General features: G+C 53.5%; 3 protein-coding genes across 6 annotated transcripts; 2 read left to right on the top strand and 1 right to left on the bottom strand.

Moving 5' to 3' along the window:
* Nucleotides 1-4,275: 4,275 nt before the first annotated feature.
* Nucleotides 4,276-5,867, bottom strand: SAT2 (spermidine/spermine N1-acetyltransferase family member 2). Of its 2 annotated transcripts, XM_059378738.1 has the most exons (6): nucleotides 5,588-5,867; nucleotides 5,412-5,463; nucleotides 5,215-5,298; nucleotides 5,019-5,120; nucleotides 4,792-4,832; nucleotides 4,276-4,653 (listed from the first exon to the last, which is right to left on the bottom strand). In XM_059378738.1, the coding sequence occupies exons 1-6, from the start codon at nucleotides 5,651-5,653 to the stop codon at nucleotides 4,486-4,488; spliced, it is 513 nt and encodes a 170-aa protein (XP_059234721.1). In that variant the 5' UTR covers nucleotides 5,654-5,867; the 3' UTR covers nucleotides 4,276-4,485. The 2 variants fall into 2 exon arrangements, with proteins under 2 accessions (XP_059234721.1, XP_059234722.1); XM_059378739.1 differs by lacking the exon at nucleotides 5,019-5,120 and having other exon boundaries at nucleotides 5,588-5,865.
* Nucleotides 5,868-6,994: 1,127 nt separating this feature from the next.
* Nucleotides 6,995-9,966, top strand: SHBG (sex hormone binding globulin). Its single transcript, XM_059378737.1, has 8 exons — nucleotides 6,995-7,173; nucleotides 7,333-7,424; nucleotides 7,589-7,778; nucleotides 8,093-8,254; nucleotides 8,486-8,648; nucleotides 8,782-8,918; nucleotides 9,344-9,551; nucleotides 9,803-9,966. Exons 1-8 carry the CDS (start codon nucleotides 7,060-7,062, stop codon nucleotides 9,949-9,951), a joined length of 1,215 nt encoding a protein of 404 aa, XP_059234720.1. The 5' UTR covers nucleotides 6,995-7,059; the 3' UTR covers nucleotides 9,952-9,966.
* Nucleotides 9,967-17,790: 7,824 nt separating this feature from the next.
* ATP1B2 (ATPase Na+/K+ transporting subunit beta 2) lies at nucleotides 17,791-24,051 on the top strand. 3 transcript variants are annotated; one of them, XM_059378885.1, is made up of 8 exons: nucleotides 17,793-18,536; nucleotides 20,308-20,436; nucleotides 20,784-20,888; nucleotides 20,977-21,182; nucleotides 21,409-21,465; nucleotides 21,560-21,577; nucleotides 22,216-22,314; nucleotides 22,434-24,051. In XM_059378885.1, exons 1-8 carry the CDS (start codon nucleotides 18,425-18,427, stop codon nucleotides 22,596-22,598), a joined length of 891 nt encoding a protein of 296 aa, XP_059234868.1. In that variant the 5' UTR covers nucleotides 17,793-18,424; the 3' UTR covers nucleotides 22,599-24,051. The 3 variants fall into 3 exon arrangements, with proteins under 3 accessions (XP_059234870.1, XP_059234868.1, XP_059234869.1); XM_059378887.1 differs by lacking the exons at nucleotides 22,216-22,314; nucleotides 22,434-24,051 and adding an exon at nucleotides 21,946-22,053 and having other exon boundaries at nucleotides 17,791-18,536; XM_059378886.1 differs by lacking the exon at nucleotides 21,560-21,577 and having other exon boundaries at nucleotides 17,794-18,536.
* The last annotated feature ends 3,306 nt before the right edge of the window (nucleotides 24,052-27,357 follow it).

Raw genomic sequence — 27,357 nt, 5'->3', positions numbered from 1 at the left:
ATCTTGGGGCGCCTGGGTGGCTCAGTCATTAAGCGTCTGCCTTTGGCTCAGGTCTTGATCTCAGGGTTCTGAGATCAAGACCCATAAAGAGCTCCTTGCTCAGCAGGGAGCCTGCTTGTCCCTCTCCCCCTTCTTCTTGTGCCCCCCCAATAAAGCCTTTTTAAAAGATTTTTTTCTATAACTGAAGAAGATGAGCTTCTAGGTTGCAAAGACACACTGGGTCCCCACTAAAACATTCCCATGTAAGATTTTAGAAGGCTAGGAAAAGATAAGTTCCTAAAAGCAGTGACTGAGCAAAGAGAAAGGGAAAATGAAAATGGGCTTCATACATTTCATTTTCCAGAATAAGAAAAAAGATTCTTTTTTTTTAAGATTTTATTTTTGTTTGAGAGACAGAGATCACAAGTAGACAGAGAGGCAGGCAGAGAGAGAAAGGAGGAAGCAGGCTCACCGCTGAGCAGAGAACCCAATGTGGGGCTCGATCCCAGGATGATGGGATCATGACCAGAGCTGAAGGCAGGGGCTTTAACCCACTGAGCCACCCAGGTGCCCCAAATTTCAGGCTTCTTAACAGCAACACCAGAAGCTTGAAGACAATGGAGAAATGCCCTCAAAATTCTTAGTGCAAATTATTTCCAACCTAGTATTTGATACCCAAACAAATGTCAACAAAGCACAAGAGTAGAACAAAGACATTTTCAGACTTACAAGGTCCCAACAACTTTTTAAAGTTCTTATTTAAGTAATCTCCACACCTAACATGGGGCTTGAACCCACAACCCCAACACCCTGAGATCAAGAGTCTCATGACTTTTCGCTGAACCAGCCAGTTGCCCCCAAGTCCCAACAAAATTATTTCCCAAGCAGCCTTTCCTAAGAAGCTCCATCAAAATAAACTGAAAAAGATAAAGAGATAGGTTGGAGATAGGCTGCAGGAAACAGGAGATTAATCCAAGAGGCGAAAAGGGAATCCCAAGATAGGTGTGGAGGGAGATCCAGCAGTGTGGACTGAAAACCAGCCTTTCGCGGGTAGAACAGGTCTAAAGGCTTTGTGAGAAAATTCTCAAACAGAAAAGATAAAATTCCTTACGTGTTTGTATATCCTTAGAACTCCTTAACTCGGGGGGCACCTGGGTGGCTCAGTGGGTTAAGCCGCTGCCTTCAGCTCAGGTCATGATCTCTCCACCCGGGATCGAGTCCCGCATCGGGCTCTCTGCTCGGCAGGAAGCCTGCTTCCTCCTCTCTCTCTCTCTCTGCCTGCCTCTCTGCCTACTTGTGATCTCTCTCTGTCAAATAAATAAATAAAATCTTAAAAAAAAAAAAAGAACTCCTTAACTCGGGGCTCCTGGGTGGCTCAGTGGAAATCAGGCCTCTGCCTTCAGCTCAGGTCTTGATCTCAGGGTCCTGGGATCGAGTCCCTCATGGAGCTCTCTCCGCCGCCCCCCCTGCTTACTTGTGATCTCTCTCTGTCAATTAAATAAATAAAATTCTTTGAAAAAAGAACTCATTAATACAACTAAAGGAGAATTGGGGGATAAGTTAGAGTACAAAGAAAACGAACCAAACAAACATAAAGGTCAAAGCAATTATTAACTCCAGAAAAAACACAAATGGTTCGGGAAAGATAGACAACTACATCTTTCCACATGGTGGGGCGCCTGGATGGCTCATTCTGTTAAGTATCCAACTCTCGATTTCAGCGCAGGTCATGATCTCAGGTCAGGCTCTGTGCTCAGCATGGAGTCAACTTGAAATTCTCTCTCCCTCTGCCCCTCCCCCCTGCTCCCCCCTTTCTCACTCTCTAAAATAAATAAATAAAAATCATTAAAAAAAGAAAAAAGCTATCCATAGGGCACAACTATAAAGAGCATTTGCATCATCATAATACATAAACACTAAACAGATCTAGCCAGAATTATGATATAATATTGGAAGCGTGGGATGATGGGAAAGGGGGTGGGGGTGACAGTGGGAGTGGAAAAGAGAGTTAGCAGTGGGAAGTCAATAGCTAATGTCTGAAGCAGGAGAAGTAGCAACATTGGCATGCTATTTTTAGTCTGAGATACTCAGATGAATCCAAGACAAAACAGTAACACAATTCAAACACTCAGTTGAAAAGTTATTGTCTTTAAAAACTGAGGGAGTTGCAAGACTGATGTTTTTTCTATTAGCCTCACAGAAGTATTTGATTGTTCATGTAATATAATGTGTATCTAGGATAGGAAAAAAAGTGCTGATAACCTCATGGAAGGGGACAGTCAGAGGAGGAGGTCAGTTTAAGACACTACAGCATTTTGCAAAGATGATAGTGGAAGGGGATATAGGGATGTGGATGGATTTGAAAGACGTTTTAGTTACGCTTTCTCTATGCCCACCCCCCACTTTTTAAAAAGATTTTATTTTTTTAAGTAATCTCTACACCCTGTGTGGGGCTGGAACTCACAACCCTGAGCTCGAGAATTCTACATACCACCGACTGAGCCATACCCCTCTATGCTCCCTTTATTTTTATTTATTTAAGATTTTATTTATTTACTTGACAACGATCACAAGTAGACAGAGAGGCAGGTAAAGAGAGAGGGGTTAGCAGGCTCCCCGTTGAGCAGAGAGCCTGATATGGGGATCGATCCCAGGACCCTGGGATCATGACCTGAGCCAAAGGCAGAGGCTTTAACTCACTGAGCCACCCAGGTCCCCCTATGCAGACTCTTAATAAATAATTCTTTTTAAAAAGATACATTAAAAAAATATATTTGATTTATTTAAGAGAGTGCTAGAGTTACGTGGGGTGGGGTGCCGCCGAGGTAGAGAGCATCTCAAGCCAGACTCCTTGCTGAGCGCAGCACTCCAACCGGCCAGAACCAAGAATCAGATGCTTAACCAGCTGAGCCAAGTAGGTGCCCCTCCATGTTCTCTCTAAGAAGCCCTCCCCTCACTGCCCTCCCCTTTGTTCTAGCTGCTAAGGCCAGAACCCAGGTCCTTATCACCTAATAAGGATCACGCCCAACATCTAATAGAATCAGCTTGGGCAGGAACCCAAGGCGAAACTGGCTGAGAACAGAGCAAGCTGGACTGGGGACATTGGGTGAAAACCAACCAAGACGGGGTGGGGAGAGGCGAGACAAGAGAGTGACCCATGGAAACCATAAACTCCAAAAGCCAAGGCAAAACAAGATGGGGCAAGATAAAATTTGGTAATATTGCTTCCCACTTCATGCCATATTCTTCTGCATTAACTTTTAAAGTTTAAAGTAGTCTATTCTTTTTTTTTTTTTTTTTGAAGACGTGATACATGGGCATGGCACAAAATTCAGAAGATTCAAAGTGCTCAGTGGGAAGAGAGCTGTCCCCTGGCCCCTCAGAGCCTCCTCAGAGGTGACTACATTCCCTCAGCTTGTTTGTGCGTTTTTCCAGAAATAATGTATTCTGATACAATTTAAGGTTAAGAAAAGCATCACTAGATAAATTGATCATACGTAAAAGATATAAATTCTGGGGTGCCTGGGTGACTCAGACAGTAGAGCACGGGTCTCTTGATCTCAGGGTCCTGAGTTTGAGCCCCATGCTGGGTCTAGAGTTCACTAAAAAAAAAAAAAAAAAAAAAAAAAAAGTATATGCTCCCATTTATACTCACTTAGCTAATGATGTGCATATATGGACATTGAAAAAAATCTGAAAAATTGTTACCAAAGGGTTAATAGCAGTTAGAGAACTAAGGCTATGGATTCTATTTTGATGTTACATGTCCATTCCAATGTTCCTACCAGAAACTCACAGCCGCTGTGTAATAAACTTTTTCTCTCCGTGGGTCTAACGTTCTGTTTTGGGTTTGCCGAACTGAAAATAAGAACTTTGTGACTTTTGAAAAAGGAAAAGCGCTGGTGAGCTGAACTGAGTTTTGGGGGGAGGGGGACGAGGGAGTTGAGGCAAGCATCCCTTCCCAGCACCGTCGGGACTTCACCGGCAGGGGGCGGCCTGCTCTTGGTGTTGAGCCAGTGGGCGGGCCTCAGCCTGGGGTCCCGAACCTTGCAGTCCAGACCCGGGAGGCCTCTGTCTGGGTCCCAAAAGGAGACCCACCAGCCTGATGTGCCAAGCTGGCTCCTTGCTCTTCTCGTCTCTATACACTAGAGCCAACACTCTGCCCTCTGAGGGTGAACATGGTCCTGGGCCCACCTTTAGGGCAGAAGCCACATCCCCCCCCAACCCACCCACTCACCAGGAGACCAGAACATTCCAGAAAGGTCTCCGGATGGCTGAACTTATCGAGTCATGCACTCGCAGTAATTCTCCTTTATTTCTCCCCCTCAACAAGGAGGTGGGAAGGCCTCTTCCCCAATTCTGCTCTGTCCATATTTTGGGTATAGTTACTCCCAACCTCTCTTCCTTCAGAGGCCTGAGCCAGGGGACACAAGTGTCTCTGCGGAGTGCATGAGCAGGGTGGGGGGGAAAGAGAAGGTCCACTACGTAGATCCTCAAGGAACAGCCTCACTTTCCCGCCAACTTCCTCATGGCCTCTCCATCAAAGGTAAAGGCATGCCAGCCCTCAGCTTCAGTCAGATCCTGGGCTCCCAGGGCCTTGTACAATGCCATGGCTCTCTGGTTCCAGTCCAGGACGGCCAGGCGGAACTGGGAACAGCCCTGATCCAGGGCCACCTGTGAGAGAAGACGTCGCTGACTTTCCCTTCCCAAAAAGAAAAAAGGCTTTCTCACCCTGCATGGTGACCCCTGTGCCTCCCACCCGTGCGTGCTTTTCCAGGGCCAACCTGGGGGCCCCCCCATCCCTCTCCTCACCTGTGCCACCCTTCTGATTATTTTGGAGCCAATCCCCTGACCTGTTGTGGGGGAAAAAAGAGAGAGAGAAAACAAAAAGGGGGCGGGAGTCGCGGGTGGGGGAGGAGGAGGGGTTGTTTCCGTTGCAGGTACTCAGAAGAGGGCGTGAGACTGGGGTTAGGGGGCAGGGGATGGGGGCTGGGTCTGGCTGGCTTCCCCCCGCCCCCCGCCCGGCCCCACTCGGGTACCCCGATATTCCGGGGTCACGTAGATGTCTTCCAGATAAACGGTGCGCCCCTTCCACGTGCTGTAGATGAAGTAATACAGCCCATACCCCACCACGCGCGGCCCTGGGATGGAGACAGAAAAGGGCACTGGGCGCCAGGGACCGACCTCTGCGAGCGCGCCGGGGCGGGGGACCCTCGCAGGCCCCGCTGCTCTTACCCTGCGTGTCCCCGGAGGCGGGAGGAAGGTCTGCCACCAAACAGCGGTACAGAGGGTTCTCTCCGAAGCCATCCGCTCTCAGCGCTGCGGAGGTGGGGGTGCGGCAGAGAGACAGAAGGGCCTGGGTGTGCGCCCGCCGGGCCCGGAGCTCGGGCCTGGGGGACCCCTCCCCGCTCCTCCCCAGCCTGGGCCCCCACCTTCTTCGCTGATCTGCACCTGGTCCGAGAGTTTCTCGTACTCGGCCAGTTCCTGCGGCGCGGGGACAGAGGCCATATCAGGGCAGGGGACCCCGACTCCCGGCGCCGCACCCCTCCCCCGGCCGCGCCGCCCGCACCCCCTCGCGGGCCCCGGGTTCCCGGCCCGCAGCCGTCACCCGAATCAGCCTCAGGATCTGTCCACAGTCGCCCTCCTCCGCCTCTCGGATCCGCACGGAAGCCATCTGGACCCCGCGGGCTGGGACTGAAGTCCGGTACCCTCCCCTCCGGTCCGACGGGGTGGGGGTGGGGGGTTCGAACGGGCCTACGCTCCTGGCCGGGACAGCGGGGGGCGGGGCGCGGCGGGCTGGGCCGCAGGAGTGGTGGGCGCGAGGGGGCGCCTCTCCGCGCTGCACCCCTGCACCCGCCCGGGGACGCGTCCCGCCAGCCAATCAGCTGGCAGAGCGGGCCCGCCCCGGGGCCCTAGCCCTGCCCCCCACCGCCAGCCCCGTGATCAGGCCCCGGGCAGGGGTCAAGGCTGGACTGCCCTCCCCCTCCCTGTTGTTGCCTGGGTGTCCCAGCCTCTGTGGGTGAAACCTGGCAGTTCAAAAGTCACCTCCACCGGCCTTCCCTAAGTGAAGTGTGCAGTGATTTTCGGCCGTTCTCCTCGCTCTCGTTCACCCACCCAAGGACCCTGCGACGCTGGGTGATTCCTGAAACCGCCCCCAGCTCTGAGCTGTCTCCTAGGAGTCTTCAGTGGCTCTAGGTGTCCCCTCTCTCTGGCGCTCTGGAATTTCAAAACGGGTCAGGGAGAGGCGATGCGCTTTTGTTGGTAGATGCCACTAAATCACAATCAGGGACAGAACCTCCCTCAGAGGCCTGGGAAGACACTGAGGGAAGAGCTCAGAGCCTGTGTCATCGTAATGAATCCTCCTTCCAGTGAATCTCATAAATCAGATACTACTTTTCACATTTTATGAACAAGAACACTAGCAAGCATCATGGTGGTGTGACTTGGCCAGACTCACTCAGCTGGATGTTTGGTAGTGGAGGTCTCAGCTGTAGTCCTCTCTCTCTCTCTCTCTCTCTTTAAGGATCTTATTTATTTGAGAGAGAGAGAGAGAGAGCGTGTCAGGAGGAGGGGCAGAGGCAGAGAGAGAAGCAGGCGCCCGGCTGAGCAGGGAGCTGAAGTGGGCCTTGATCCCAGGACCCTGGGATGGTGACCTGAGCCCAAGGCAGATGCTTGACCCGCAGAACCACCCAGACGGCCCTCTGCTGTAGTTCTGACAGAGGATGCTTCTCGGGGTGCAGGGATCTCGTGGCGGGGGGCGGGTGGTAGAGGCAGCCTCCCCAGAGGGGGCAGAAGGCTTCAAGGGGCCAGGTCAGGCTCTAAAGGAGGAGAGGGGAAGTGGGGTATACTGTTCTTCTAGCTCGTAAACAATCCTGGAAGGGGGAGTGTAGTGGAGAAACTCGGTCCCTCCCCCAAGTTGTCATCAGAGGGGTCAGAGGGGCCACAGGGTCAGTGTCCGGTCTCCTGCCCCCCTTCGTCCCCCCGAGCAACCTTTAACCCAACACCAACTACAGAAAGGCTGTCTGCCCCCACACATTCTCCCTAGAGTTCCCTGAACCACAGAGAGGACCTCAGCTGACCATGGAGGGCAGAGGCCCGCTGGCCACATCTCCCGGGTGGCTGTCGCTGCTACTGCTGCTGCTACCACCACCCGGCCACCAGGGAGGGGCCCTGAGACATGGTCTCTCCGCCCAGGTGCAGGAGTCTTGGGATGGGGTGCTCCGTGCACACGCACGTGTTTAAGCGACCTACACTTTGGCTTCTGCTCCTGCCTTCCTCCCGTCCCTGCTGCCCTGCCTCTCCGTCCATCTCTGGTCAGTCCTCACTGTACCTTGTTTGTTCTTCTGCTGACAGAGGATCCAGGACCCCCCTGCTGTGCACCTCAGCAGTGGCTCAGGACAAGAGCCTATCACCATCATGACTTTTGACTTCACCAAGATCAGGAAGTATGAAGTTGACCCAGCCCCTTGCTGGAGTCCCCGACCCTACCTTCCCTTTCTCTGATCTTCTCCTTCTCCTATCTCCCTCCCTGTCCCTCAGCCACCCTCTTCCCACTTTTACACCCAGAGGGCATGCCATATGCATAGCCTTTCCTCCTCTGCCCTTCCAGAAGCTTTTCCTCCTTTGAGCTTCAAACCTGGGATCCAGAGGGAGTGATTTTTTACGGCGACACCAACCCAGAGGACGACTGGTTTGTGCTGGCACTTCGAGACGGCAGGTCCGAGATCCAGCTGCACAATCAGCTGACGCAGGTGACTGTGAGTGCTGGCCCCCGGCTGGACGATGGCCGGTGGCACCAGGTAAGACGGCTCTGGTCCTGAGGGGAGGCGTGTCCCGAGGTGGTCCGAGGAAACGCAACAGAAAGGAGTTTTCAGGCATCCCCTTCCCACCGTCATCTTATTCAATCTGCACACAACCTCCACAGCCTCACTGTACCTGTCCCCAGTTTTCTGGAGGGCCGTCCTGAGGCTTACGGCCCAAAGAACCAAGGATGCTAGCGGACTCCATGAGTCCATGTTCTTTCTTTTCTTTCTGTGATACGCGGCTGCTTGGGAAGAAGGCGGAGGCAGGCCCCAGTGGCCTCTGATTGGGTTCTGCTCCTTCCTCCCTGCAGGTGGAAGTGAGGGTCCTGGAGGACTCCCTCCTCCTGAGCGTGGATGGGGAGGAGGTGCTGCGCCTGAGACAGGTGTCTGAGTCTCTGGCCAGCAAACCCCAGCCCACCGTCAGGATTGCCCTGGGGGGACTCCTGTTCCCCGCCTCCAGCCTCCGTTTGCCGGTAAGGACATCGCAGGGTTGGGGGCTGACCCAAGCTGTTAGAGTATGGCTGGCTGGGTGACCCTGGGAGCCCGAGGCCACATTTTTCATGAGAGCTGGTGGCACGTCAGCTGCGTGGTTCTGGAGAAGCCAAGAGCTTGTGTCTTCGAGGGGAACCAGCTGAGGGCAGACAGGGGCTCCAATGTCTTGATGACAACATCCCCACTTCTTCCCCTCCCTCCACTGGCTCCAGCTGGTCCCTGCCCTTGACGGCTGCCTACGCCGGGGTACCTGGCTGGACCCGCAGGCCCAGACCTCGGGGTCTGTCCCTATGAGGAGCCTCAAGAGCTGTGCCTTGCAGTCCCAACCTGGAATGTTCTTCCCTCCAGGGACGCGTGCAGAATTCAATCTCCAAGGTAAAGGCTGCTCTTCCCTGCGCAGCTAGCTCTGTGTCTACCTTCCCCCGTCTCCTTCCAGCCCTGGCTGCCTCCGTCCGTGAGCCCCCAGGCTTGAGTCCTCACGGGGATCTCTTCCCCTGCAACCACCCAGACATTCCCCAGCCTCATGCAGAGCCCTGGGCCTTCTCTCTGGACCTGGGACTCCAGCAGGCAGCAGGCTCTGGCCACCTCCTTGCCCTTGGGACCCCAGAAAACCCTTCTCAGCTCAGCCTCCACCTCCAAGATCAAGTAAGAGGGGTGCTGGCTGTATTCGGTGGAGCTGGGGAGCAGCAGGTGGGGGCGGGGGGGAGCTCCAAACTGTATATTAAGGTGCAGGGGGGCAGGGGTCAGAGACACATATCGAACCTGCCCACAACAAGCAAGTGACATTTTATTTACTTATTAATTCGATCTTACGGTTAAGGAATCTCTATACCCAACTTGGGGCTCAAACTCACAACCCTGAGATCCGGAATCTCGTGCTCTGCTAGGTCAGCCAGCCGGGCACCCCTACAAATGGTTTTTATCTAGATTGTATTGACTTGGGAGAGCTGTGGTTTATGGAATACCAAGGCAGGAAAATTGAGGCAATAAAAGATGGGGCCCCAGGGAGTGGATGTGGTCCATTCTTTCCACCCCCAACCCCCCCAATCCCTGTCCCGCACACTCTGCAGAAGGTGGTGGTGTCCTCTGGGACAGGGCCCGACCTGGATCTGCCCCTGGTCTTGGGACTCCCTCTTCAGCTGAAGCTGGCTGCGTCCGGGGTGGTCTTGAACCAGGGGTCTAAGAAGGAGATCCTTGCTCTGCCCGCCTTGGACTTGGCCTCCCTCCTCAAGCTCTGGGTCTGGCCGCAGGGGCGCCTCTTCCTGGGGGCTCTGCCAGGTAAGACGGGGACATTCGTGTTGCCCAGCACACCGCTGGAAATAGGTAGAGAGAGAGAACAAGACGTGCAGGTGTGTGTTCCTAGTGGAAGGAAACCTCTGGAAATGGAGAAGAAAGGCCACAAGAAGAGAAGGGATAAGGGGCAGCAGGAAGAAGTGCTTTAAAAAAGTTAAGTCAGAGAGTTGGGAAAGTGGGGGGCAGCCTGTGGGTCCAAGTTGCCCTAATGTGTCCTCTGGGCCCCCTCTTTGTAGGAGAGACCTCTTCTGCCTCCTTTTGCTTGAATGGCCTTTGGGCCCAAGGCCAGAAGCTGGACATGGACCGGGCCCTGAGCAGAAGTGAGGATATCTGGACCCACAGCTGTCCCCAGGGCCCAAACAATGGCACCGACACCACCCATTAAATCCCCACCTAAGAATCCCCTTGAACGTCTCTCATTCATTACTCGACCACGGTTCATGGTGCCTCTGCAATGTACCAGGCGCCCTGCTGCACAGCGGGTTGTACTGATGAGGAAAGGACACCCTGGTTCCTGGCTTCTTGGTGCTCACGGCCCCCCGCGGGAGGCAGGCAACCAGCAAAGACTCGCAAGTAAGTGGATGACTGGAAACCGGTAAGCGCCATAAAGGGAAGCATTGTGAGAGCTTGGAGAGACCTTAACCTAGTAGGGGGTCAAGGCAAGCTTCCGGAGAGCTGTGCTTCTCCAGCTGAGATTAACAGCAGCACCAGGACACACACACACACACACACACACACACACACACACACACACACTACACACAGGTAATTTTCTTTCCCAGCATTTACTCCCTGTGGAAATTCCACTCCCCCGTCCCCCCGCGTGGCCCCGCGTGGAAGGTCGGGGTCCAGAGGGGAGGGGAGCAAGGGAATTCTGTCGGTCCTGCGAAGAGCCACTGCTGTGCAAGAAAGGAGCAGCAGGGGGTGTGAGAGAGCCGTAGAGATAGGGGGCAGGGTTCTGGGAAAAGGGGTAGAAATGGCTGGGAGGAAATAAAAAAGGAGTGGCACCCAGGGAGAAGCAGCTTGCATCTCTTCCAGTCTTGGTCCACTTGCTGCATTCCCCGACGAATTCATCTCTTACTCCATTAAACAAGAGCTGGTTTATGCTTGTCCCAACTGGGAAAAACAGATCCAGAAACAACTCTGTCCTCAGCCCCGAGACCTCTGCAGAGTGCTGGTGTCCCAGCCCCTACCCAGGGTACCCACACATTTCAGCCCCTAGCTTCCTGGGAAACCTTCAAGCCCAGAATCCCCAGGCCCCTAGAGAGCCCTGGAGCTCCATCCCTCCCCACCTCTCAATCCTCATCCCCTCTCTAGAGCTGATCACCCATCCCTTATCTCCAGAACCCATGGGGATCCCAGCCTCTTGGCTCCTTAAAATGATTTTCCTACCAGTCACCCGGGCAACAGAGTGAGTCACTCATTGGACCGCTGTCTCCTTCTGCAGAGATCAGCCAGGACCTAAGTGACCCCAGGGTAAGGAGGCTCCAGGAGAGCCTGTGGGGATGGAAGTTACAAAGCCCAGGCTTCTCCTTGGACGCTCCCAGTCTTGACTCTGAGGGTCTACAGCTGCCTGCAGCAGGTGGAGTGTTCTGGAGAGGTCTGAGCAGGGCCAGGAAGCCCAGATTCAGCTCGGGTCCCCTGGGCCATCGGATGTGTCCATTCAGATGGTATTTACTGAGCACCTACTGTGTATCAGGCACGATTCTGGGCACTGAGGATGCATTGATGAAAAAGACAGACACAATCCCTGTTTTTTTTTTTTTTCTTTAGATTTATTTATTTATTTGAGAAAGAGAGAAAAGGAGCATGAGGTAGGGAATGGCAGAGGGAGAGGGAGACAGAAACCCTAGCAGACTCCCACTCAGCATGGAGCCCGACATGGGCTCAATCCCATGACCCTGATATCACAGACCCCAGCCAAAACCAAGAGGCAGAGGCTTAAGGAAACTGACGGCACCACCCAGGCGCCCCCACCGTCCCTGTCCTTATGGAGCTCATGGTATGGTGGCAGGGGCCGAGAGCCCATGAAGAAGAAAAACAAGTAAGCGAGATCCTTTCAGATAGTGGTTAGTGCTTTAAAGGGAATAAGATCCTGTAACGTAAGAGAGGACAGGAGTAGACTGGCGGTACTGGCCGGGTGGTCAGGAACGGCCTATCTAAGGCAGTGTCACTTGAGCAAAGACCTGAATAATGAAAAGAAACCAGTCCTGTGGGGGCCCCAGATGGGAGCCAGTGGGGAGGGTTAAAGGACCCTGAACACGCCTGGGTCCCCGTCGAAGGGTGGTTCTGAGCCTCCGAAACTCTTGTCTCCAAGGATTGTCCCAGGAGCCGGCTTTGCCCTCCTCCCCGCACCCCAGCCCGTCCGGGAGTCCGCAGCCCCCAACCTCTCTTTCTCCAGTCTGCCCTAGATTCCGGGATTTCTGATTACTGCCCAGAGCTGTCTACACTCTTTCATTAAGACTGACTTTGGTTTGACACACAGGCTGCCCCACCAAGGGCACCTCCAGTGCCTGCCCAGTGCCCCCTGGCTCTCCCACACCCCTACAGACCTTTCCAGAGCTTGGCAGCATATCCTGCAGCCTCCAGGCCTGGTCTGTCCACTCACCCCGCCCTGGGTACTGCCTGTCTCTTCTCTCCCACCTTCGCCTTCTCCCTCCCTCTCCTTTTCCTTCTTTTAAGCCTTGAGTGCTGGCTGTCAACCACACCAAGTTATGTCAGGTAGTCCACAGGGACCTCCAAGATGACTAAGTCTCACTCCTCGTCCTGGAGAACCAGAGTCTTGGGAGAGAGGTAGGCAGACCGGTGAAGTTCGTGAACAGAGACCTCTATGAGGTGCCAGGGAAACTGGCTGCGGGGGGAACCACTGAACGTTTGAACTTGAACAAACGCATCAGTCTCTTGACTTTACACGATCCCCATCTCCAAAAGAGGAAAGTCCCTCTACTCCTAGGCGTGCTGTGAAGATCTCATGGACCTGGGAGTCCAGATTCCTGGCCCTGAGCTTGACCTAGAGGAAGCGGTCAGTATAGGAGAGATGTTGCTTCCTTGGCCATCGTTAACCTCATGCATAGTTCTTGAAATCGATGTCTGACCTTGAGGGTATAAAAGACGAGGAAGGGCGTGCAGGGCTGGGCTGAGACGGGATGAGGGCTGGCTGAGGACGCTCCTTGAGCCACAGGGTGAGAGGCCTTGTATGTGCTGCTGAGGAGCTGGCGGAGGAAGGGGCGTGGGAGCGGGACGGCGGGGGTGGTCTGGTCAGTGATCAGTGGCAGAACATCTGTGTTTCTCTCCTTTTTTTCCCCCCAGTTGTGGCATAACATGCAATTAACCATCTTAAGAAAAAAAGATTAATTTTATTTATTTGAGAGAGAGAGCACGCGAGTGTGAGCTCAGCAGGGGGTAGGGTAAGGGAGAGAGAGAAACAAGGAGACGCTGAGCTGAGTGCAGAGCCTGACCTGGGGCTCGATCTCATGACCCTGAGATCATGACCTGAGATGAAGCCAAGAGTCAGTCGCTCACACAGGTGCCCCACAATCGACTGTCTTCTAAAAAAAATTTTTGAATTTGACTCTGGTTGTCTGAACTTTACCATCTTAACTGTTTTTATTGCTCCGTGGCATTTAAGTTTCTCACCGTGGGGCACCCATCGCCACCATTCATCTCCAGAACTGTTCACCTTGCAAAACTGAAACTCTGTGCCCGTTCAGTAATAGCGCCCACCCCCATCCCCATATTTGTGTGCTGGAGTTCTCTTTCTTTATTCTTGTCTCTGCAAAGACCTGTCTTGTTGGGAACGAGATAGCTGAATCCGTGGGATTTGGGAGGTGAGAGGAGAATCAAGGGGGCACAGAACTCACGATGGCCACTGGATTTGGGGAAGGGGGTGTGGGAGGTCTTATTCATTTCCTTTCTGGAGACGACTGGGTTCCAGGAAGGGGCTGGAGGTTTGTAGCGGCTTTTTTTTTTTCCTTAAAGACTTTATTTATTTATTTATTTGACAGACAGAGATCACATGCAGGCAGAGAGGCAGGCAGAGAGAGAGAGAGAGAGAGAGAGAGGGAAGCAGGCACCCTGCTGAGCAGAGAGCCCAATGCGGGGCTCGATCCCAGGACCCTGAGATCATGACCTGAGTCGAAAGCAGAGGCTTTAACTCATTGAGCCACCCAGACGCCCCTTGTAGCAGCTTTTTGACACCCGCCCTTACTGTATTTCCCTGTGAATACTAATGCTGCATTTGGTAGCACGCTTCCTCTGGCCCATATTCATGCTGACCTGCACCTAGAGGAGAAGAACATACATAGGTGCCACAGGTGCCTTTGGCCTCGCCCCGAAATGCACAGAAGGTGTTCGTTCTTTTCTGAGGGAGCCCGTGTACAGGACAGAAACAGAACCAGAGGTCTGGAGCCTATCCCCAGGCCATGCGGGTTGAGGATAGCAGCCAGGTCTCATCTCTCCGATGGTGCCTGGGTCATTTCGATGTTCCTTGCCTGATGAAAGAAAGAGCAAGTGACCTCGCCTGTGGTTTCTAAAAGGAGCCATTCCATGCTGAAGCACAATTCAGCAACCAGACTTTTATCTTCCATAGCTCTGTGTGTTGTTTGGGTGTCGGAGGATATATATATGAAGTCTAAGGCAAAAGGTCTGTTTTCTAAATGCTCAGAGTCTGATTAGAAAAGGTAAATTACAGGGCGCCTGGGTGGCTCAATGGGTTAAGCCTCTGCCTTCGGCTCAGGTCATGATCCCAGGGTCCTGGGATCCAGCCCGGCATGGCATCGGGCTCTCTGCTCAGCGGGGAGCCTGCTTCCCACCCTCTTTCTGCCTGCCTCTCTGCCTACTTGTGATTTCTCTCTCTGTGTGTTAAATAAATAAATAAAATCTTTTTTTTTTAAAGATTATTTATTTATTTATTTGACAAAGAGGGAGAGAGATCATAAGTAGGCAGAGAGGCACGGAGAGAGAGGGGGTGGGAAGCAGGCTCCCCGCCAAGCAGAGAGCCCGATGCAGGGCTCAATCCCAGGACCCTGAGACCATGACCTGAGCTGAAGGCAGAGGCTTAACCTGCTGAGCCACCCAGCGCCCCATAAATAAAATCTTAAAAAAAAAAAAAAAAGAAAGAAAGAAGAGAAAAGGTAAAATACACCACGAGAGCTGTCAGCCCAGTTACTCCAGATGAAAACCCAGGCATTGGACTTGACTGCTCTCTTTCTGTCACCCCATGGTTCCTGCAGTGGTCCTTCCAATGTAGATCCCGAACCTTTCCTCTTGTCTCCATCTGCAAACCCGCTCCCGTCATCTAGGACATCCATGTCTCCTGTAGGGACTCCTGCGAAGCCTGCCCCACTGGTCTCCTTGCTTTCCGTGGTCCGTTCTCCACGCAGCAGCTGTGGTGATTTTCACGAAATCTCATCAGGTCACTCCCTGCTTAAAACCCTAGAATTAGGGGCGCCTGGGTGGCTCTGTCAGTTAGGCATCTGCCTTCGGCTCAGGTCATGTTCCCAGAGGCCTGGGACTGAGTCCCGCATGGAGCCCTGCATCAGGCTCTCAGTTGGGCAGGAGGCTTGCTTCTCCCTCTCCCACTGCCCTTCCTGCTCCCCACTACTGCTCACTCTTCTCTCACTCACACTCTCTGTCTCTCTCTCTCTGTATTTGAGATCACAAGTAGGCAGACAGGCAGGCAGAGAGAGAGAGAGGGAAGCAGGCTCCCCGCTGAGCAGTGAGCCCGATGCAGGGCTCGATCCCAGGATCCTGAGATCATGACCCGAGGCGAAGGCAGAGGCTCAACCCATTGAGCCACCCAGGCATCCCTGTAAATAAAATCTTAACCAAACAAATAAAGCTTAGAATTACTTCTGTGATGGTTGGATTAATCCAAACTGCATTCTAGACCCGTATGATCCGGTTCTTGCCTCCCTCTGGGATCTCTCGCTGTACTGATCTTGTCTTCCCTCCTCGAAGGTCAGCTTTCGCACTATACTTCCGTCCTCCTGGAAGGATGAGTCTTCTCCCACAGGTCCCTGTGGCTCCCTTTGGGTTACTCAGGTCCCACACTGACCCTTACACTCTTCATTAAAGTCCTCCTGGACCATCCAGGGGCTGTCTGAACATTACCCTGTTGTATTTTTCCTGCATAATATTATAATGCATTATTTTATTTCTTTGCTGATTTTTATTATTTGTTGGAACGGGAGTCCTGGGAGCACAGGGACCAGAACAGAGCCTGGCCCTAAGTTAATGCTCATTAGCTACGTGCAATGAATGAATGGGGGGTGGGGCTGGGCTCGGAAGGGCGGGCAGACGTCCAGGATGCGGATGCGGGAATGAAACGGACAAAGGTGTGGAGTCAGAAGGAAGCACAGCCTGTCCCGGGGGTGGCCGGCTCCACTCCAGGGGACGACACATTGGGTCCTAGTGGGAAAGGAGGCTGGGGACACAGGCTGCGTTTAGATAGTGGAAGGCCCCAAAGGAGACACAAAAGAATCAGGACTCCCGTCTTGCAGGCTAACAGGAAGCCATTGAAGACCTTTGAGCAGAGGAGTGGCCTAATTAAAACTGTATCTTGAGAAAATGAATCCAGAGCCTGCTGCGGAAGGCGCCCAGGCAGAACCAGCTGTATAATTTGCAGGACGGAGATGTGGGATCCCCTGTTCAAAAAGCAGGAGGAAAAGTTCCATTCAAGGCACTGAAAGAGAAAATGTTTTCCTTTCTTTTTGACATTCTTTCCTCGAGTTCTCGGGGGCTTTTGCTATTTAACGTTGTTTGAAATAAAGAAAAACTACCATTCTTCTACCTTCAGCTTTCTGACGAGCACAGAAAGACTGAAAGGAAAAGGAATTATGGGCAGCTCAGTGCTCCTGTCCCTTCCATGTCATTCTTTCCAGCTGAAGTGCTTGGCTGAGTCAGGAAGTAGCTAGCACGACCAAGAAGGGTTAGTAGCTATCACCCATGTCTTCTAAAGCGCCATCGCCTTCTTTCTGTGTTCCAAGCAAGGTCGGCTTGGAACGTAAAGCGTGGCCTCTCAGCGATCGGCCTCCGGAGTGGTGCAGGTGTGTGAATAACATGCTTACCTTATCTCCTCTGGGCACACGCACACTCCATTGTCCCATTGGACTTTTCTTGCAAATTACAACTTAAAAGATAAAATTAGGAAGAGCTACAGGATTCTGACAGCAGAGCAAAAGGCTCTTCTGAGCACCAGCCCTGTTTGAGCAGATCCCAAGTCCATGAAGCTGGGCTCTGGGGGAGAGCATTTGAAAGGGAAGGCTGAGAGTCGGGAGAGGCGTTGTGGAGGGCTAGAGCCAAGGATGTTGAGCGAAAGTTGAAAGCAGAAACACCTCTCTGAGGGAAAGTGACAAAATTTGAAGAGAGATAAAAAGTGACAGATAATGATTCTTAAGTTGAGGTCTGTAGAGGCTCCCGTACCGCCTTCTAGTCTGTGGGTCTCTTGAACCCCAGGAGAACTGTGACTTTGCCTCCTCAGGGCTAGAGTAAGTAAGTAATAAGGTCTCTTGTAGGTACTTAATAAATGTTTGCCAACCCAAATGGGTAAGTGGGGAAGGGGGACTTCAGACATGGGGGTGTGGGGAGAAACGACACCTGAGCAGTTCTGGATCCAGGGCTGGGGCCTCAGGGCAGTGCTAGGGGCCAGGAATGTGGTGTCTGGAAAGACTTTGCCCAGAGATTGGGTGGGGATGTGGGGAAGCTTCTGGGGCTTCCCCTGGGGCTGTGGAACTTGTGAAGGAGGTATGGGGGGGAGGTAGCTGCTCCCCAAGGGGGATTTCCCTCCTGCGGTGACCTCTGTCCATCTCTGTGTGGCCTGGTCTAACACCCTGGCTGGTGCCTACTGTCGGTCCTGGTCTCTGGCTCTTTCTCTATTCCTCTCACATTTGGCCCTGTCGGTCTCCGGATCTGTCTCCAACGGCCAGCCTGGGGCCCCTTCTCAGCACAGATCGGCTTCCCTCTCCCGCCCTACGCCTCTCTGGGGTTGTAGTTCCCTCCACTCCGCCGCGACACGCCCTCCATCCCCTCCATCCACCTGATCCGGTCCAGTACCTGGGGTGGGGGGAGGGGAGAGACCTCTGGGTCCCGAAGAGGCGGTAGGGGGGCGGACCCAATCCCTCTCTCCATATTTGCATATGTATGAGGTCGCCCGGGCCAGCGGCGAGGAGGCGGGGCTTCTGGGGGTGGGAAGGGGGCGGACACCCCCACAGCCGCCGAGTATAAAGACCGCGCGCGGCGACCGCCAGCCCCGCACTGCTGAGGAGCGGAGCCTCCGCCTGGGGGGCCCCCATCCCTGGCTGTCCCCCAATTGCGCGTCCTTGCCCCACCCCCCGCGGCCGCGCCACCACTGGTGTGGCAGTCTTCGCTTGGCGGAAGAGCCTGAGCAGTCACCCAGCCCCTCTCCATAGCCTCTTTGCATCTCGGATTTCGGGGCAGCCCCCTCCCCCACCCTCCCTGGCCTCTTTGCACCCCTATTTTTTCTGCGTTTCGCTCGGGTTTTGCAGCCGTCTGGTTTTGCATCCCTTTTCATTTTGATTCTAGAAGGGTTTTTTTTTGGGGGGGTGAAGCTGCACCGCACCCCTTCCCCTTTCTATCCTCCCCTGATCTGACAGTCCCCCTTTTCATCGCAGCTGGGGGGCCTAGGATCCGTGCATCCTACGCCGCGCTGCCAGCACCCCGCAGCGCGTGGCCGTGCGCCCCGGAATTAGCAGCAGCTGCCTATCTGAGGAGGGTCTCCCTCGCCCCCGCTGCCTTTGCTCCCCGCGCGTTCCGGAGCGTGGGGGGGGGGGCTTCTGCGCGCCGCACCCCAGCTTCTCCGCAGCCCCCCGCCCCGCGCGGGACTCTCCCCCGCCGCCAAGATGGTCATCCAGAAGGAGAAGAAGAGCTGCGGGCAGGTGGTTGAGGAGTGGAAGGAGTTCGTGTGGAACCCGAGGACGCACCAGTTCATGGGCCGCACCGGCACCAGTTGGGGTACGCAGGGCGGGCCGCACGAGGGGCGGGGCGGAGGTCCTCCGGGCGACGCCCGGGGGGCACTGGGTCCCGCCGGCTTGGCCCCAGCTCCCTTCCCGGGTCCCCGGCGTCCGGCCCCCCTGCCGAGCTCGGGCCTGGGAGGGGGCCGAATCGCGGGTCTAATCTCCCTGGCCGGCCGCTGCGGAGGCGGAGAAAGTAGGTCACTGCCGCCTTCCCGCCCCCCGCGGAGCCCCCTCGCGCGGGGGCTCGCGGGCCGTGCGCGCGTGTCCGCGCCGTGGCGCTCGCGTTCCCTCCCGGGGCAGGTCCGCTCCACACGATCGCCCCCCCTTCCGCAGAAGAGCGCCCCTTCCCTCCCTCTGGCTCTCACTAGCTAGCCAAGCCCGTCTATTTTTAGCTCGTGCCCATCCCCTGGACCCTGGGAACATTCGTGAGGGGGCGGGTCTTGGAGAGGTGGGGAGTGTGGGGGGGGTTCTTCACAGCGGAAGTTGTCAGTATCCCACTGCTGAACGTTTGGAGCTTTTCTGTGCTGCTTTGTGGGTGGGGGGCTGTTGAGGAGGGCTGGCCCTAGAAGGTTTTGGAGATTGGATATTTGGCTCAGATGTCGCAGGCGGAGGGAGGAGTGGATGCTAGTGGTGGTGAGAGGCGTACATCATCGGGCAGAGCGTGTCTGTGGGGCTGGGGTGCCTTGGGATCTTCCCAACCCATAGCAGGACTCCAGGTGTGTAGTCGGGGGATCTGGTGCTGGGCAGGGGTGGGGGCTTTCTTCCAAAAGGGATTGTGAGGCTGGGAAGTCTAAGCGAAGCCTTGACTCGGGGATCCTGGGTGACACAATTTGCAATTCATCCACACTGATTGCATACTATTCCCATCAGTGCCGCCCCCCAGCCCCCTCCACACCCTGGGGCTCTGGAGACAGGTCCAGGTAATCCTTGCCTTGGGGGTTCTGGAAGCCGGGCCCCTGGGATTGGAGGGGTCCCTGACTGCTTGGGGGAAATCTGGAGAAACTTCATAGGGAACGAGTCTTCTGAGATGGAAGGATTGGGGGTCCTGAGTGGTAGCAACAGCAGACACTCATCCTAGGCTGAGGAGTGACGGAGCTCCTTGTCACATCCACCAAGCACCTGCTCTGTGCCAGGAAGGCTCTGGGATGGTCCACCTTTCCTCTCTACCTCTGGCTTGGGGGCTGTGCGTGAATTGGGGCTGGTGTGACTGTTGAAAGTTCTGCACAGCTGAGAGATGTCATGGGTAGGCAGGAGCCGTGTGCAGGGTCTCTGCTGTTTGAGGGTGAGGGTCTGCAGTCTGAAGGATTGGCTGAGGGTTTAGGTGTGAATGGCGGACAGAGTTGGCTTAAAAAGTCCTTTTTCTGGATGGACGGCTTTAAGCATGAGGACCCATGTAGCAGTCACAGATGTGGTGCCTTTTCAGGGCCATGAATGGTTGAGAAGTTGGGAACGTAATTGGATGCAGAATGACTGTGGCCTATACTTGGGGTTGTCCCAGCAACGAGAATTTAGGTCTCTTGTGGCCTCGGCAAGGTTGGGCTTCACTGCGCCCTAGGACCGGAGGGGGCTGGGAGCCATGGCTGGAAGCCAGATGCAACTGCCTGTTTCTAGCTTGTCTCATTTTGCTCCCAAGGGAAGGCTCAAAGATGTCCCCAAGACTCTGTGACCTGTCCCCGTGCTGAACCTCGGAGAGGGAGACGGGTGTGTGGGGGATAGGCGAGGTCATCCCGGGAGCCTTGAACCTGCTGACCCCTTTTCCTCCTCCCTAGCCTTTATCCTCCTCTTCTACCTCGTCTTCTATGGCTTCCTCACGGCAATGTTCACCCTTACCATGTGGGTCATGCTGCAGACGGTCTCTGACCATACCCCCAAGTACCAGGACCGACTGGCCACACCAGGTGAGTGATGCACGCTTCCCGCCAGCCATTAACCAGCTCTGTGCTCCCCAAATCTCCAAAAAAGACCTTACAGCCTGGTAAGAACTCACGGTTCGCAGAGGCTTGGTTCTGGTGAGCCAAGCACTCAGGGGAGTGCTTGAAGACTGCCTTTCTTCCCACTGCAGCCGAGAGCTTTGTGACCTGGAAAGGTGCCCTGTGTTCCCAGGGATCTTCCTCCTGGGCAGCCGATCTCCCATCTTCATCCCACCATCCCTCCCCCTGCTGCTCCCCGTGTCCCCCTTCTTCCCTCTGTTTGTGGTCCCTCCTCGTAAATATGTATTCTCCACTCCTGCCCTGGTGGGCTATAGGCTTGATGATTCGCCCCAAGACCGAGAATCTTGATGTCATTGTCAACGTCAGTGACTCTGAGAGCTGGGACCAGCACGTTCAGAAGCTCAACAAGTTCTTGGAGCGTGAGTGTGGCGGTGCGGGAGCTCGTCCAGGGCATTGGAGGACCCAGGAGGCATGGGGCCCATGACCCTCTCTCTTCCACCGCCTTAGCTTACAACGATTCCATCCAAGCCCAAAAGAACGATGTCTGCCGCCCGGGGCGCTACTATGAACAGCCGGATAATGGGGTTCTCAACTACCCGAAGCGTGCCTGTCAGTTCAACCGAACCCAGCTGGGGGATTGCTCTGGCATCGGTGACCCGACCCACTACGGTTATAGCACTGGGCAGCCCTGTGTCTTCATCAAGATGAACCGGGTACGTGTGACCTTGGTCACTGGGGAGAAGGCAGGAGGAGGGGGCTGGGGCCACCCTCCGCTGGCAGATGCTTCCTTTCACTGGGGCTCCTGCGCATTGGAGAGATCTGGGGATGTTTGAGTGGCCAGGAGAGCAAGAGAGATGGGGTTGTGGGAGGCTGAGACATGGGGAGGGAAGGCTGGATATCTGTGTCTCGGCCAAGCTCATCCCTCTCTCCTCCCTCCAGGTTATCAACTTCTATGCAGGAGCCAATCAGAGCATGAATGTCACCTGTGTGGGGAAGGTGAGTTTTTCTGGCCTTGCTCACCTGCCCACCTGTGTGCCCTTCGTGGTTTCCACGTAATTCATGGATCTCTCCCTATCTTCTTTGCTGTCAGAGGCCCCGTCACAAGGGGGTAAGAGTGAGTCCCCATGTGGCTCAAACTCCTCGGGGGCTCCCCCCCCACCGCTTCTCTTTAGGATGCAGGAGCCCCACCATCTGAATCCACCCAAGCCTCCGCCCCTGGCTTCTATCCCTAATCCCCACCTTCTCGTCTAGTCCCTGATGACCATGACTTCCGCTCTCCCTCCTGGAGCTCACCTGTTCCTTCCTCAGTACTTTTAGGCGTCTGGTAGTTAGCCCTACCTACCTCGACTCAGCGTCCTCGGACCCCACGTCTGTCGTCTCTAGAAGCTTTCTGTCCCCTTCACTCCCACCACGGCCCCCTCCCCTGCCTACTGAGCCCTTAACTCATGTGTCTATTCTCTCTTGGCTCTGCTCCAGAAACCGATTCCTGAGACTGGGGTAAGAACTTGGTGTGGGAGTGCAGTGGGGGGCGTCCGGATCATGAGCGCCCTTCAGGACTTCTCAGTCTGATGGAGGAGGCGCACGCGTGTAAATACACACACACACACACACACGGGCTCATAGTCCAAGGGAGACTGATCAGAGACAGAAATTATTTGGGCTGAAGGAAGAGCAGAGGGAAATCTGGAGAGCTCTTGGGTTCCCGGCGCCCCTAACATGCTTCCCCCTACTCCTGTACCCCCACAGCGTGATGAAGATGCTGAGAATCTTGGCAACTTTGTCATGTTTCCTGCCAATGGCAACATCGACCTCATGTACTTCCCCTACTATGGCAAAAAGTTCCACGTAAGTCCTGGTGGGAGGCCCAGACTTGCGGCACCCCTAGGGGAGCGATGGGGGTTGGTTCTTGGGGAGGAGGCTGAGTCACGGCGGTCCTGGACCTTCGCTCTCCTCCTCTGGCCCAGGTGAACTACACGCAGCCCCTGGTGGCCGTCAAGTTCCTGAACGTGACCCCCAACGTGGAGGTGAATGTGGAATGCCGGGTCAATGCCGCCAACATCGCCACGGATGACGAGCGGGACAAGTTCGCCGGCCGCGTGGCCTTCAAGCTCCGTGTCAACAAAACCTGAGGCCCCTTCCTCCTGCCCCCACCTCTTTCCTATGGATGCTTCTGGAATGTCCCCGACCCTGCCTGATCCCTCCCTCACCCGCCCCAAAGGTATTTTTTATAACAGAGCTATGACTTGTTTGAGCCCCACTCCCCCTTTCTTTACTTGTGAACCCCAGCCTGGTGATGGCCATTTGTGATTCCTGGCCTCCTGTCCCCCGCTCTTCCTCTCCCGACTCCAGCTCGGTCGAGGTAGGGAGACGGGATCCCGGGACGGCCCCAGAGGACTCAGGAGCTGTTCTGGTTCTGTTTTAGCTGTGAGTGGGGTGTCTCCACCCCTTCTGTCCCCAGAGAACTATAGAAGATGCCTTTCTGCCCACCTTCACACCCGCCCACTTTCACACCTGCCTTCGCACTCCTCCTCCTCTCACACACACACAGACACACACACACGCGCGCATCTCAGTTCAGCCCCAGCTTACAGACACTCCATTCCCCCTTTTCTCCCGTGCCTCCTGCCTCATCCACACAGTCCCTGCCTTGGTGGCTTTTGACGTATCCAGCTCCCCCTGTGGCCTGTCCCCACCTCCTCTCCACCCCTCTTCCCTCCTCTGAAAGACAACTGTGTGTCATCCAGGACGAGGTGGCTCCGTGGCCTTTCCCGTGTTTTCTGACCCATTTGTCTTCCTACCCTCTGGCGACGGTGTGCGCTGGGAACCAGGGTCTGGAAGAGGAGTCCCTGTTGGTTCTTCTTGAAAATTCTCTTCCTGTCACCCAAAGAGGCACGCCCCCAGAGGGATGGGGTTGACCTAGGCTGAACGTCCACTTTGTTTTGGCTGATGGCTCACTTCTCCCTGTTTGTTTTCCCAGAATATCCTTCAAGTTCCACTTCCCCGGAGCCCTGGGGGAGGGGCAGCCGTTTTGGCCGGGTCCCCAGTGGCCACCTTGGAAACACCAGCTGGCTATGGGACTGTTTCACCTCCTTCCCCTTTGGGCCCGAGCTGCCCCCACTGGCTTCTCTCTGGTCTCTCTTAGCATGTTAACAGCTCGTCCCTAACACCCTCCCTCTCCTCCGCATGCCAGCCCGAACGTTGCAAACAGCCACTCAGTCTAGGCTCTGAATGTCTTGGCCCCCGTCTCCTCCAGACCCCTTGGCATTTTTAAACGACCCATAGTGTCCCACGAGGGGCCTCTGGCGTTGTCCAGCGCTAGCGCCCTTTGTCTCCGCCTCTCTAACTGTCCGTCTCTTTTCTGACACTGCCGCTCCTACACCCCATCCCCAGATGGACCCTTCCTGCTTCCCCTCTTGCTGGATCGGAGTCTCTTCCCTTCCTGTCCCCGTGTCCTCCTGCATTGCCCTCGCCCCCACGGTCTCTCAGCAGTTATACAATGCCTGTGTCAGATCTACTGTAAAAAGAGGATAAAGTACAATAAAAAGAGAGCAATTCTGTATATAAATATATATCCTACATGGAGCTCTGCGTGCAGGCTTGTTCCTTGCCGAGCTTTCAGAGGGGCTCTGGGAAGGGGGCTGGAGGTGCTGGGTGGGGGTCCCTCGGGGCTTGCCCAGGCCTCCTTCCCAGCTCTGACCTCACCGTCCGGTGTCCAAGTCACCAGATCACCCCTTCATCTGCACCACCTTAGAGATTGCTCCACGCAAGAGGGGCAGGAAGCCTACATCCCTCTGTACTGCGATGATACTTATGATGTGCCTACTGTATGCATTCTGGGCACCGTGAGGACACACTGATGAAAGAGGCAGAGTTCCTGCTCCCAAGGAGCTCTCCAGTTTAACATGAGAGATGAGGAGCCCACGAGACACTCTCCTACCAGGTAGACCTACACAAACGTGCTTCTGGGAAGGGGACAAAATCCAGGGGGGCCAACCGCCTTCTATCGGGGGGCTTCTGATGGCAGGTTTCTTAGAGGCTTAAAGGATGGGGTGTTTGGGGAAGAGAACATAGCATCGGCAAACGCCCAGGAACATGAGAGAAGCTGACCCAAAGAAACATCTCAGAACCGTATGAACCATTATGATCCTAATTTTGCATAAGAGTGTATACATGTAACTGTGGAGAAAGTATGGGCGGGTCCATGTAACAGTGTTTATTGTGACCTACTGGGATGGGTCTGGAGCCAATTTTTACTTTTCTTGGAGTTTATTTTAGTCCGTCTACGAGTTAGTATTTGCCATGAAAACTACCTTTATTACACAGACACATATACACACAATTTTATCACGAATGCGTCCTACGCACCAGGATTGCTGGGGTCTGGCGCTGGTGTTGCACAGTTGTGCAAAATTGCATCATGTTAGTTATGTTCGTGCATTCCCCTTTTTTCACTCAATAAATTTCTTGTGCCACTATTTCACCTAGTAGAGCTCCAATTAATATATATATTTTAGATGGCTGTGTAATATTTTGTCTGTTGGGTTGTTCTTCCCTTGTTAATGTGTTCCAGCTCCTTGATAGCTGTAGATACTTTGTATCTACAAAGTGTTTTCTGCATTGCAAAAATTCCCCCCAAGCCATTAATTTGGCTCTCTGTTAAGAAGCTTTAGGTCTTCAGATGGTTCAACATGCTTGGCTCTTTTGTGGTTTCTGGGTTTCCAGTCACTAGAATCTTCTCATATTTTCTAGCCTTTTTTTCAGTGGGGGCAGGATTTTCAATACATTTAAACTTCTACATTCACTTTATTCCCTCTGATGTGTGTGTGTGTGTGTGTGTGTGTGTGTGTGTGTAAACTGGGAGTCCAATCTTCCTTTTCTAGTTTTATCAGTTTCACTTTATTTTTCAAAAATTGAGGGCGCCTGGCTGGCTCAGTCAGTAGAGCACGGGGCTCCTGATCTCAGGGTGGCGAGCTTGAGCCCCAGGTTGGGCGAAGTTTACTCAACAGAAGAATTATTTTTTAAGGGCGCCTGGGTGGCTCAGTGGGTTAAACCTCTGCCTTCGGCTCAGGTCATGATCTTGGAGTCCTGGGATGGAGCCCCCAATCAGGCTCTCTGCTCAGCGGGGAGCCTGCTTCCCCCTCTCTCTGCCTACTTGTGATCTCTCTCTCTCTCTCTGTCAAATAAATAAATAAAATCTTTAAAAAAAATCTTAAAAAAAATCTGTAATTTGTTCCTATTGAGTTGAAATGCCAACTTCGCCTGGATAAGAGATGTTCCCATGTACCGAGATTTGCTTTTGGGTTTGGTACTTGTCTATGATTGCACACAACAAGCCATGTTGGTTTGATTTTAATAGTTTTAGTGTTTTCTGAAGTCCAGCAAGGAGACTGGGTTTTCCTCCATTGCTTTTTAAATTTTTTTTTTTTAGTAATCTCTACCCCCAACATGGGTTTCAAATTCATGACCCTGAGATCAAGAGTCGCATTCCCTTCCAACAGTCATCCAGGTGTTCCCGCCCCCTTTAAAAAAGTTATTTATCTCTTTAACTTCTAAGCATCTAATCTCTACACCCAACATGGGGCTCGAACTCATGACCCCGAGATCAAGAGTCGCATGCTCCAATGACTGGGCCAGCCAGACGCCCCACTCAGTGGTAATTTTTGAGAAGATAAAAAAAATATATATATTTAAAGATTTTATTTATTTACTTGACAGAGTCACAGCAAGAGAGGGGACACAAGCAGGGGGAGTGGGAGAGGGAGAAGCAGGCTTCCTGCCGAGCAGGGAGCCCTACATGGGCTTTGATTATGGGATCACAACCTGAGTCGAAGGCAGAGGCTTAACCCCCTGAGCCACCCAGGTGCCCTGTCCATCTACTTTTAATCCCAATAATTCTCTACCCTGGTCTCTTGAGTTTTGGGGTACATAATCATATGATCAGAACGGGAAAGAGAGATTTCACCAAGGCTGATTTTTTTTTTAATCCTTTTGAACATGTTATAACATTGTCAGTAGGCAACCCTGCATTGTTTTTTATTTTAACTGAAATTATTTTAGTGTTTAACCATTATAAGAATACCTCCTGGTATCCCACTACTATTTTTTTTCAAGATTTTATTTACTTATTTGACAGGTGGAGATTACAAGTAGGCAGAGAGGCAAGCGGGGGGTGGGGTGGGAAGCAGACTCCCTGCTGAGCAGAGAGCCCGATGCCAGGCTCCATCCCAGGACCCTGGGATCATGACCTGAGCCGAAGGCAGAGGCTAAACCCACTGAGCCACCCAGGCACCCCCCACTACTATTTTTAATTAAGATTTTTTTAAAAGAAGTGGATGCTGAAATTTAATCAAATTCCTTTCAGCATCTGTTGATATGATCGTATTTTTCTTCCTTAATTTGTTAATGTAATGAATTATGTTGATAGATTCTCTACTAAACAAACTTTGTAGTCCAGGAATAAACTTTTGTGTTCAGTGTTAATCTTCTTCTGATTCTTCGGTGCATTCTTTTTTTTTAAAGACCAACTTTTTTTTTTTTTAAGATTTTATTTATTTATTTGACAGAGAGAGATCACAAGTAGGCAGAGAGGCAGGCAGAGAGAGAGAGGAGGAAGCAGGCTCCCTGCCGAGCAGAGAGCCCAATGCGGGACTTGATCCCAGGACCCTGAGATCACGACCTGAGCCGAAGGCAGCGGCCCAACCCACTGAGCCACCCAGGCGCCCTCTTTGGTGCATTCTGATACCATTTGAGAGTTTAACATCTACGTAAGTTAATTTAGCTTCGGGGTTTTTACAGTCTTTATCAGGTTTTTCTATTCACAGAACCACAAAAACTTTTTTTTTTTTTTTTTAAAGATTTTATTTATTTATTTGACAGAGAGAAATCACA

The sequence above is a fragment of the Mustela nigripes genome, chromosome 16, assembly GCF_022355385.1.
Source record: "Mustela nigripes isolate SB6536 chromosome 16, MUSNIG.SB6536, whole genome shotgun sequence".
In the NCBI taxonomy this organism is placed as follows: Eukaryota; Metazoa; Chordata; class Mammalia; order Carnivora; family Mustelidae; genus Mustela; species Mustela nigripes.
This window is presented reverse-complemented; position numbering and strand designations above follow the sequence as displayed.